The following is a 12500-nucleotide window of genomic DNA, read 5'->3' on the forward strand; positions in this document are numbered from 1 at the left end:
CTCTGCAGTTGTTGTATATCACGCTGAGTGACCGCAAACAAGATTAATGCTGATAACTATAAATTGAATTTGATGCCCTTATATGTCTCTCTGTGTGATAGATGGTACATCACTTATATATTTATTATTGCATCTTTCTTTTGCACTGAGTGTGTATAAGTGAGTGAGGGAATATGTGCGTATGTGTGTTTGTGTGTTGTGTGAGAGGGAGAGAGAGAGAGAGAGAGAGAGAGAGAGAGAGAAAGAGAGAGAGGGAATGAAAGAGAGACAAAGAGAGAGAGTGTGTTTTCCGGTTTTTGCGCACGCTTTCCCCCACCCTGATAAAACATGGTCCCCTACTCGTTTCATCACTGCTCCCAGTGAACAGATGATTGATGCCTCGAGGCATATGGTAGTGCTAATTACCAACATGTGCCCCACGGAAGAAGAGTGGCCCTTGAACAAGCGCTAAACATACAATTCAGCATGTGGTGTTTGATTGATTGCGCCTTTTCATGTGTATGACTTTGGATGCCTTTGTTTACCCACGTCGAGCCTCTTTGCATTGCGTTTGCAATTTCTGCCCCGTTTAGACAAACATGTTTCAAAATGTTTTATTATTATTATTATTATTATTATTCAGGAAATAATGCTATTGAAACTAAGTAAAGAGGGAAGCCATTTACAGAGTGGGCATTTTCTATCTGTTTGAAATGACAGGGAGACAAATATTGTGTTTTTAACGTGATTTTGTTTTAGAAAATGGCATTTGCTAACAACATTTTGAGGAGTGAAGTCTAGCCTGCAGAGACTTGTTTCGAGTGGAGTAGTGTTTTGCAAGTTTGCATTCTATTATAAAACGTCCTCTAGATGCTCCTATTTAAGAAGATATATGCTGTACTTTTATTTAAGAAAACTATGGCATTGCTGAATGTAATAACATTTATTCTAATTACATATTTATTATAGTAAAGTTTTGCATTGTGAATAGATATGCTTCATAATACTAGTCACAGATGTGGTTGTGCAAAGCTAACTGTGCTAAGCTAGGTGTGCTGCTGCCCCGTTATTGTAACAAGCATTCTGATATTCCAACATGCATTATAACTGTTTTATGTCATGCTCACGACTGTGCTGAAACCTTTGTGAAAAGTGTGTTTTGATATTAAAATAGCTAATCAGAGCGTCCTTGTGCTGTGTGTCAAGAAGTGTGCTTCATGTGCACCGAGCTACACAATTCAGCTCTTCTTCTTTTGGTGCTTACACCCAAAGGGCTAATGTATCAGTGGGTTGCAGTAGTGCTTGTACTATCTGAAGCCTCCGGCTTATATGCATTGCAACCCACAGCTGTTAAAAGTATACAGACGACAAGAGAATAACAAGATAATTCTTGGAGTGTCTGTGTCATCCAGAGAGCAATGGAAAATTCAGTTGAAAATTCAGCCCAAAAACAACACCTTGCTGTAGCTTGAACATTGTTGTGGTGGTGGTGGTGGTGGTGGTGGTAGTTCAGTTCCTCTTCAGGCAGCGTCATTGCAGTCAGACACAAGGCTAACGGTAAACCAATTTTCCACTGTGATTGTAAATACCTTTGAACCACCTCTTTCACTATCTCTCTTCCTCTCTTCCTCTCTCTCTCTCCGCTTGCACCCAAGCCTCTTTCACTATCTCTCCCTCTCTTCCTCTCTCTCTCCGCTTGCACCCAAGCCTCTTTCACTATCTCTCTTCCTCTCTCTCTCCGCTTGCACCCAAGGATCAGAGATTAAGAAAAGCGAAGAGCATCATAAATAACAAACATTCCCCCATTTTAAACGCCACGGCCATGGTTTTGCGTGTTGTCTCACAAACCCAAACACTGCACCTCTCCCTCTTCTGATTGTCAGACGACTCTGGGGCTTTTGAAGGCTTGAGGGTGTCACCCCTGCGTATCATCATAAGAGTTTGTAAGGATAGGCGCGCTCTAAAGTGATTTTGAGTGCGAGTGTGTGTCACACACAGACGATGGTTTAGGCGGAAACGCGTCTGTGGATTACACACTGACGATGGTTTAGGCCAAACGCGTCTGTGGATTACACACTGACGATGGTTTAGGCCGAAACACGTCTGTGGATTCGACACTGACGATGGTTTAGGCCAAACGCGTCTGTGGATTACACACTGACGATGGTTTAGGCCGAAACACGTCTGTGGATTACACACTGACGATGGCTTAGGCCAAACACGTCTGTGGATTACACACTGACAATGGTTTAGGCCAAATGCATCTGTGGATTACACACTGACAATGGCTTAGGCCGAAACGCGTCTGTGTATTACACACTGACGGAGGCTTAGGCCGAAACGCGTCTGTGGATTACACACTGACGGAGGCTTAGGCCGAAACACGTCTGTGGATTACACACGTCAAAATAAATCAGTAATGAGAGGCCAGGATGCAGGTGTGGCAGAGGTGTCAAAGGAACACCCTTTGACACCTCTGCCGTGCAGCAACCTTCAAGGGTTCTCATTTTATCCATCGAGCTCTCAGACGACCAATGAAGACCAATGTTTTTGACACGTTCTAAAGCAGCCATTTTAACACCCCTCCTGCAAATCATTGTTCAAAAACCCATCATGAAGCGTGTTTTCTTTTAGACCACAGGGAAACTACCTATGAGTACACAGGGAAAATACCTACAAAGAACCCTCACAGAGAGTCGCCGTGGCAACTGAGAGCGGATTCCTCTGCGCCGTGAGCGTGCTGATGTTCGGAGAGGCTGCAGATGCCCGGCTCCTGCCTCCTCTCCTTGCCCTGCTCTGCCAGGGCAGCAGACCGCCACAGGAAGACGGGCGTGCAGACGAGCGTCGGTGGGAGGCTGCTGCTGCTCGGTGGCAGATGGCTTGCCAGTCTGTTTAATGTGACACTCCCCCGAATGCATCAGTCAAATCTGTGAGGCCTCGGCAGAAGCCAAGATGTCATAATAAACTCTCCATCAGAGCTGGTGTGTGTGTGTGTGTGTGTGTGTGTGTCAGTCAGTGTGTGTGTCTGTGTGACAGACATCAAGACTTTTCAAGTTCTCTCTCTCCCAACCGCCATCTGTGCCCGGGAGTTCTGATGCTCATCAGTGAGCGTGTTCTGCTGAAGGTCTCTCGCTCTCACTCAACTCCCTCACTGAAAGTTCATAAAAGTCGTTCGTCTGGAGCCAAGCTCCGTGGTCTGTGCAAGCCTTGCTTCCTCATTTGAGGCAAGCCGTGTTTCAATTTTGTGTTTGTCACAGGTTTGCGGAATTTGCAAGCATGTTGTCATTCGAAAATGCTAAAGGCGACCTCTTTGTGTCGAAAATAACGTCATCGCCCTCAATGAAAAAAGAGTTGTGAATTTTGCTCTTGGGAGCTAAATCTTGTATGTAACTTAAATGTAATATGCTTCATGAAGTGAACAAAATAATGGAAGGCATTTGTCTGTTTAAATGGGCTTATCCTTCTTTTTCAGAGTTATGGAAAATAAAACATTATGAGCACAAATCAATTCTGATTTTGTATGCAGTTATTCAAGCAAAAAAGAATTGTAATGAATATAGATTGCCAGTTCATTGGTCAGACCCATTTCAAATTAGATTTGGCACAATACGTTGTTCATGTGTGGGGGTGGGTTTCTGTTCAGCACGTCTACCCGTGCGTGAGTTCATTGTTTTATGTATTTGGCAAGTACTTGCATGTAATCCATTGCAATGCTAAAATTACACAATGCAACAAGGTCTTTATTACCATGTTTACGCTTGACACAATCAGACAGTTGAGGAGGCAGACTGCACATTAATGTGTTTCAGGCATGAGGTGAGATTCAACTGTGGCTAGTTCCAACTGATCTGGTTTAATTAGGCAGGAAAAAGCTGTGAATTGGATGCTGATGTGAGTGAGATGTTGTCAGAGAGTTGTCTTGTTGCATCTCGCCAATTGCGTATGTGCCAGTGGCAGGTTTGTGCTGCTAAAAATATAAATTCAGATGTTTTTTCTTTTTTGTTCTGGCCACATAAGAAAACTCACCCTCCCTTTGGATTGTGGGTTTTTCATTGATTATCCTATTAGAGATAAAGAATGTGTAATAAAAAAAAAATCAATTACCTTGTAAACTGAAAGGCTCCTAACGTCATTAAAAGAAACAAAACAAGCTTAGAACCATTAGCATACAGGAGAGTTTTGATCTGTATGCCAAACCAGGGGAAAACATCTTTTTGTTATATGCATATTTATATTATCTATTTTATTTCTATCTTATTTTATTTTTATCCTATGTATTAACTCTCATTGTACCCTCGGCACCATTGAAAATAAGGATTTAATTCCTCAATGTGTCTTACGGGGCCTACATAAATCAATCAATCAATCAATCAATCAATATCAGCGGCATTCATTTGGGTGCCAGTGTGGTTAGTTTCCATATAACATTTATGGATCCCAGTTGCTCAATAAGGCCAGCAGGGGGTTCCAGTTTGAAACTTGACCACGCAGTTCTGCTTTTGTGGAGTGGTTTGAAGAACCAAAGCCTGCAGTCATTGTTCCGGAATCATCTGGAGCCACATTATTAAATTCACCACAGTCCCATCTATTTCGTCCACTAACCAAATCTGAGCCAATTAACCTCCTGCTCGAGAATCAACTTAAAAGCTTTTCCATTAACTTTTTTTCTTGCTAATATTGAATCAATGATTGGTTTAAAAAAAAAAACTGAACCATATTCTTGGCCATCACGAAGTGCTTGTACTCAAACTTTTAAACAGCATCTAATAATCTGTTTGCCAGGAAAATACAAATGTAATGCTATTTATATGATAATGGATTTTGAAGGACATCTTTCACAGTAAGAGGGTCAGTGAAATAAAAGGAACACTCTTGTTTTATATTCAACTCATATGTTTTTAAATCCTAAAACATTAGCCCGTGGACACATAAACTTGAACATTCATGTTATTTTAGCATTTCTTTTGTTTACATGACATTTGGCCACAGTTCATCATCTCCTATGAGAGCAACTAAGCAGTCATCAGATCATGTGGGGTACTGAGAATCAATAATGTATTTGATTTTCATTCTGTAGTGAGAGGTTGTAGTTTAAACATGAGAGTCAGATGATGAGCTGTTGACATTTAGATGCATAATGGGACTACTGTGAGACTACTGCAGATAAACATTCATTCATTGGACTGCACATTATTTTCCCATCCGATGGCTTACGTTGCTGTTGCTGTGAATTCTGTAGGTTCATTTGCCTGTCTGAAAATGAATCAGACCTGCCTTCTGAAATTATGTTCAGACATGAAAAGGTGAAATCAAACTTGAGAAAAGCAGAAATTGATAAATGATTAATACAATAAAATGCAATGTGACACTGCCCTCTGCTGAAAGTATAGAGAAGTGACGCCTCCCACGGCAGAGCACCGCAGTCGCACAGCAGCCTTTTAAATCAATGTCCCATTATTTTGCAGCATTGCTACAGGTAATGTTACAAGTTAAGGTCTAATAAAGGTAAAGTTGTTAAGTGTCAGAAGATATTCTAATGCCTAGTGCTGAGTTATAGTCGCTGCATTATTTTTTGACGTTTCTTTGTCAATTTAATTAGCGGTTGATTGTATTTTGGAGTTGGTTATTAAATAAGGTTTTAGCCTACATGATGTAACAGTTCAGCTTCATGTTTAATACAGTAGACCGTTTAGTGCTATTGCCAATTCGAGACTCATGTAGGCCTAGCGGACTTGTTTACCAAGAATGAATGCAAGCTAGTTGATAATAGCAAATGGCTGTGGAGGGACAAAAGTGACACCTGTTGCTATAGCGCCCAATAACGTCTCAGATGGTCTATTCAAAACAAATGCATGTTTATTCTGTGTTTTATTGAAATGAGAAATGGAAGAGCACTTTAAGTATGATGTGAATATCCTTGGTCGTAGGCCTATAGGGATATTTAGGTTCTGGCTACAACCCATGGAAACGGGCTAAGGATCATGGGATCCACCTAGTTGGATGTGCAACGGATTTGACACACGAAAAATCACAATAAAATACAATCTTGCAGGTCAGAAACATCATATAAATGCGAAGACTTACTGTTTCCGTGATGTATAGGCTATAGCATAATCATTCAGTGAGCGTCATATTCCCATAATTGCGCGTTACACGTTTGATATGGAGTGGCATCTCAGTATAGACATGGGGCCTAATCTAAAGTGATGGATTGCCCGCACTACTGCGGGGTCCTTTCTAGATCTTCAACTAAAATGTCTGGTCACTGTCGGTATAGGGCCTTTAAGCCATATAACACAAGTGTTAACACACAATTAACCAATTCGTTACTGTGTTGATGATATAGGGCGGCATACGGACCGTTAATGACCGCAGAACTATGAGAATTAAAGCATAACGGGTAATGGTGATTTGAGCTACCCCCCATAGCCCCATTGGCTAACTAGCGCCCACCTCTGGCAGTTCCGGAGTGCTTTGCTGCTGCTATTAGGAGGGAGGGGGCTAGTCAAAATAAACTTCCAGCTATCGGGAGAGAAAAGAAAGAAGGATACACACGGCTCCGACAAACTTTTCATAGGACCAATTACGAGTCAAGCGCAAACTAATAGCCAGCATTTCTGTATGTATTCAAACTTTCAATAATTCAACATGACTAGCCCATGCATTGATGACACTGTTTACTAATATAATCTGACAGGAAAGCATGCTGATATCGGTTCCACTCCGTTAACCGCCTTTGTTAGTTAGAGGTTTTAACTGTAGCCTATCTTCATCACTTTGTGAACACGGCAAGTGTTATCGGATTACGAATGTCTATTACTTAAGATAAGATGCGTATACAATTTTCACCTTACCCATGTAGTTAGTTGTAGGCAATATTCAGCTATAGTGTAGGTAAGTGGTAATTTTAATTTTTCATGCTTTAGTTTACTTAGAGGCTTGGTCATTTGGATGTATTGAACGAACTTTCGTCTACATTTCCAACTTAAAATCCTCTTGCATATTTCAAAACGTTTCATGCAAAGTGATCTGTAAGATTTAAGTTGGTGGTTCGCATAATTAGGAACGATGGCTGGCGTGGTGCGCACCCTTAGCCGGTGTCTGCTCCCAGCCGAAGCCAGTCATGAGAGAAGTAACAGCAAAGAGAGAACTCGGGATACTCGAGACCCGAAGAATCAAGAACGAGATGCAAAGCGACGCAGTCGTGAAATTGATGCTATGCTTGCCCGTGAGAGACGGTCAATCCGCCGGTTGGTGAAGATTCTGCTCCTTGGAGCCGGGGAAAGTGGAAAGTCCACGTTCTTGAAACAAATGAGGATTATACATGGGAAAGAGTTCGACCAGAAAGCACTGCTGGAGTTCAGGGATACTATCTTCGAGAACGTCATCAAGGTAATGTTATATACATTTTATTAACTGTTGAACTTGAGCCTATTTGTTTTTACCGTCTCTGAGAACATGGGGTCCCTAACTTTCAGACATGTCACTCACCAAGTACATGGCATGGTGCTAACAAATCTGTGTTCATACGCGCTTGTTTAAAACAAATCGTGGTGCATTGATAAGCCTATTTGTTCGGCCCTAGAGGAAGTGTGTTTTTGCTTCCAGCCAGTCATGTTCTGTAGCCACTTCCACAACTCGGAGCACCTATATTATACACTTCACCTACATCTTCATCCGTCTGGAGGCAAACTTTGAAAGTCCAGAACCGACTGTTCAGCTGCCCTGTATTTGAGGTTGCAGGCTCATGACAAGTCCGGTCTCTCATTACACAAGGGTGGCTAACTTTTTCATCGAACCATGAAGCAGCACCTCATTGACTGTCTCCTCATTCCTGCTTTAGCATTTCGCCCACATACTCACAGAGATCAAATTACAGTGTTGTCTAAAATTTGTTGAGCCCACTGCAGCAGACTTTCTACTGTTCATGTCTAGATCTACTGCTTGGCCAGACATGTACAATATTTAATCTGCTGTCATAAATTATCAGAAGCTGATGGGATGTGGTGTCCCCCCCCCCCCCCCCCCCCCCCAAATGCTTATTCAAAGGTTATCACAGGCCTGTAAAACTATGGTGAGGCTTAAGTCTGTTGTTGCTATTCAGCCCTTTGTCACCATGTTCAGTTATCCAGTTGGAATTCCTTTGCTTTGGAAATTCCATTGCCTTTCATTTTAAAAACTCTGGAATTCCATTGACCTTTCCGGTGCTTCTGTTAAACAGGTCTGACCAACACTGTCAGTGGTTATCCTGACCTATTCTATTCTCATGGTAATAACCCAAAGACTGTCACTGGAAATCTCGCCATGGAGCTGAGATGCTGTGTACAGTAACACAAACAATGAAATTAGAAAAAGTGTTGCAGTTCTTCCGCTTGATGGTTGACATGAGGGAGGTGTAGAGTAAGACAGAGATAGACAAAGCAAGATAGTATTATCTTAAATGGCAGTTAATGCAGTTAATAGGACTGCATTATGTCTCTCTATTTATTATGTTTTTTAATGCCTGCTACTTAAGCAATAAGCCCCAAGAGGCCGTGGTTTGCGCTGATTTTAGAACAGGTAAGGGGAGTTGTGAGGCACGACGTGAAGCAAAGTCATTATAACAACCAATGTCTGTCTATAACAACCAACGTCAAAACACCACTCATTCAAAACTCGACCAACACTCAGACAGGAGCGTTCACCGTTCACTTCACCGTTACCCAAAAAGAGGCCTCCTGCTAGTCCACCGGTGTTGTCTATGTTCCCTGAAACACAAAGTGCGTGGGTGAATGTCAAGTCATCCATGTGTGTGAGTGGCCCAATTTTCACACAGCGAAGCTGGCCAATTCCCCCAGGTCTGCTGCTGAGTCAGTCACGGCACCCACCGGTTGTTTTACGAGTCCACAGGATGGCTCACAATGAGAGGTTACGTGGGATTATTGCTGGGTCATTTCCTCGTGAGCAGGTCTATTTTAGATGCCTTTGTATTGGACCGCAGCGCCTCACAGCCTGTCATTAACGTGAGGCTTGGGGGGGGGGGGGGGGCGGGCAGAGGGGGCGAGGGATTTGTGTGAGAAAGGTGTGTTCCTGTACGCACCAGTTGTCACAAACGATCGTCGGTTGGGTTCTGTGTTTAGAAGGCACAATCTCTGCAGAGTCTTCAGTTTCAGTTTCAGTTTGTTTATTTGTTGAAGAGGGACAGTGTACATTCATAAACATTAAAATGTAAATGCACCCAATTGTAGCCAAAAGGCTAGTTTCCATTGGCAGTCCCCCTGCCAGAGTGTTAATGGCTGAACAACTTAAAAAAGGCATTAAGATATATATACACCTTCATAGTCATATAGTCACTTCACTCGATTTACTCTGCTACACTGAGAAGGAATATCTACCCCCTTCTTAAGGACTATTCATGAAGGAGAGTTGTTGTGAGAGTCGTCTTCTCTTTAGCTCTGCCAGCATTTGTCCCCCCCCCCCCCCCCCCAACACCACCACTGTCCCAGCCCTCTGCTTTGCATCTAGACTCCCAGGGTACTATAAAACCCAAGAGCTTGACCCGACCTCATGTGGTCAGTGTTTTCCAGTGCCCCCTGATCGGTCCAGTTTGAGCCTCCACTGCTTACTTTCCACTCCATCTACTTCATCACTCTTTGAGGAGGAGGTGGTGGAGGAGGACCGTCCCTCCCTGTCCCGCTGCCAAATATGTGTGCGTGATGTTGGTGAACTGACCCAAAGATCTTATATTGGGGCTGTGTGTGTGTGTGTGTGTGTGTGTGTGTTTGTGTGTGTGTGTGTGTGTGTGTGTTGAGGACCGTCCCTCCCTGTCCCGCTGCCAGCAGCTCTCGGCTTGGCCAAGGAGTGCTGCCTGCCTGCCTCGGTTGACCAAAAGCTCCAAACACCTCACCTCACCTCCTGCCAGAACGGCTGCGGACAGGAACTAGCCTTGTTTTGGTGTTTTTCCATTGGCACGGTGTGGCCATTTCAAACCCCTTCGCCGTTGCTCATTCGTATGTGGCTGCGACGATTAGCCCCAGATGGAGATGTTTTCATGTTCTCATCCCTGGAAGGACAAAGCACATGCCTCAGCACACACACAACGTGCACAGATAGGCGACACAGTCAAACCAATTCTATGCTGTTATTACGTCAATCAGCACTTTGTTATCTTTGTATGGAAAACAAAATAGGAAAAAATTCTGTCTCCTTGGAATTCTGTTATCTTTAACACAGCGTGATGCCGTGGTGAATGGAAGTAGCTTTATCGAAAGGTTCCTTTTTTTTTTCTGCCGGAGGACACGGTTTAGGAGGACATGGTCTAGGAGGACATGGTCTCTAGGAGGACATGGTCGAGGTTGGAGAGCAAGAGCAAGATAAAAGCTCACGCTAATGAGAAATTGTGCAACTGTCTTCTTCATCTCAAAGTGCCCCCTGTTCTCCTGCTCCTTACCCTGCGTGAGCCTGCATGATTCCCATAACTTCCAACCTCCCCACCCCCCCACCCTCCCTTCCCACCGTACTGCTCCGCACCGTTCACACAGTTCCAGGCGCTCATCGGCCCACCAGGGCCCTCCGCTGTTCCTGCCTCTCCCTGGGAAGGAGCAGCATGTCTGGGACAGCAGAGAGACCTCTGCACGGAGGGTGACTGCCGGCATGCATGCGGAGCAGACACGCAAGCAGGGCCGCTGTTCAAAGGTGCGCTTTGTTTGGCCGGATCCGATTGCGATCAGATACCCCGGCCGACTCCCCGCGGACGGGCCGGCAGGCATAAAGATGGGATTGTTAGCCGCTTCTTATGGATGCCATCCCGGGAGAGCTCACTATTTCTGCTGCCGCGACTCACCCCCGATCCTGCACTCGAGTCATACAGCAGGGGGGTGGGGTGCGGTGGGGGGGGTGTATAGTTGAGGTCAACGATGTGAATTTTCATTGTTTTCTTTTCCCATGTTTTACTTTCGTAAGAGCTGGGTGACTCAATGTGCTAATGCTCTAGGTATAAAGGTTGTGTCTAAACCGCATCTGTGCCCAGTGTGAAAGCATATGAATGAGTATGTGGTTGAGAAAAAGAGACCGTTTTTGTTTTTGTTTTTGTGCACATGTGTTTTTTTGTACACTAGCACACGTGTGCTGATGTTGTTGTGTTGAGCAGGGAATCGTTTTTTTGCCAGGAGAGTCCTGCCGTATGGCGAGTCCAAAACTCCCTATACGTGTGTTTCCCCGCGACAGATTGACATAAACCAATGTACACTGAATGTATATATTGGCAATGATTGCATTTTACAGCAGTGCTGTGCCGTTTGAGAGTACACAGAGAAGGGCAGCAAAGGAAGAGGAGGAAGCCAAGTTCGACTACATCGGTGGTATTTCGGAGGAAGTGCAAACATGATTTAACGGCCCGCTGGCCAGCATCTCATTCTGTTAAAAAGTCCAAAGAACTGTCAGAGGATGGGACCGGGGGAAATGAAATACCGTCTGTCTGTGTATGAACGGGAGGACACCAAACAGGCTCGGATTAATCTGGCCTCGAGCTGCCAAACTGAAAGAAACCATACACACACACACACTCGCACACACACACACACTCGCACACACACACACACTCGCACACACACACACACACTTTTACACATACACACACACACACACTCTTACACATACACATACACACACACACACACTCTTACACATACACACACATTCTCACACATACACACACACTCACACTCTTACACACATGTCATGGAAGTAAATATATGGTCTTTGCATTAATGGTCTGTGACTGATGACCACCACCACCTGTGTGTGTGTGTATATGTGTGTGTGTGTGTGTACGGGGTGTTTGCTCTATTAGACTCAGTGTAGCTCTGTTTGGATGTGTGAGTGGGAGAGTGTTTTTCTCTGACCTTTAGAGTCGAGCGTGCCAGTCAGCCAAGGTTAGTTCAGCGTCTGGGCTGACTTGGCTGGGAGAGAGGAACTGCGTGGTCGGTCTTTGGGATGTGTGGGACCACTCTCTCCCCAAAGGAAATCATCACTTCTGATCCAACAGGCATGCTCTGAATGCACTATGCCAACACTATCCATCCCCTCTTTGGCTGTGGAAGGTGTACAGTCCAATTCTCCACCATGGCAATTCTACCTCTCAGAATTGCTTAAGGTTTATGCAATGCTTTTCCACTGCAGGAACACACACACACACACACACACACACACACACACACTCACACACACACACACACACACACACACTCACACCACACACCCACCCTCCCTCTCTCTCTCACACACACACACACACACACACACACACACACGTCCCAGGTGGTGCGCTTGCTTACAGGAACAGCTCCCTAATTGGCCCTTTCAGGCTGTCTGTGTCCATTATGGTCCAGATCCTAAGAACCTGCAAGTGACAGCCTAATATATTGCTCTTCGATTGGGACCTCAGTTCCGAGCAAAATGACAAAATAATGATAGATGTGTCCAGCGCCAGCACTTACATTACACCGTTAATCCAGAGATTTTCTAGATAATTTAAGGAATAC

General features: G+C 44.3%; 1 protein-coding gene across 1 annotated transcript in view; it reads left to right on the top strand.

The window, feature by feature from the left end:
• Nucleotides 1-6886: 6886 nt before the first annotated feature.
• gna12a (guanine nucleotide binding protein (G protein) alpha 12a) overlaps nucleotides 6887-12500 on the top strand; it is a 34783-nt gene continuing 29169 nt past the window's right edge. Inside the window, exon 1 of the mRNA XM_080857167.1 lies at nucleotides 6887-7371. Coding sequence (XP_080713293.1) covers nucleotides 7048-7371 — 324 coding nt within the window. The 5' untranslated portion in view covers nucleotides 6887-7047. The remainder of the gene's footprint in view (nucleotides 7372-12500) is intronic.

This window comes from Sprattus sprattus (assembly GCF_963457725.1).
Source record: "Sprattus sprattus genome assembly, chromosome: 18".
NCBI lineage: Eukaryota > Metazoa > Chordata > Actinopteri > Clupeiformes > Clupeidae > Sprattus > Sprattus sprattus.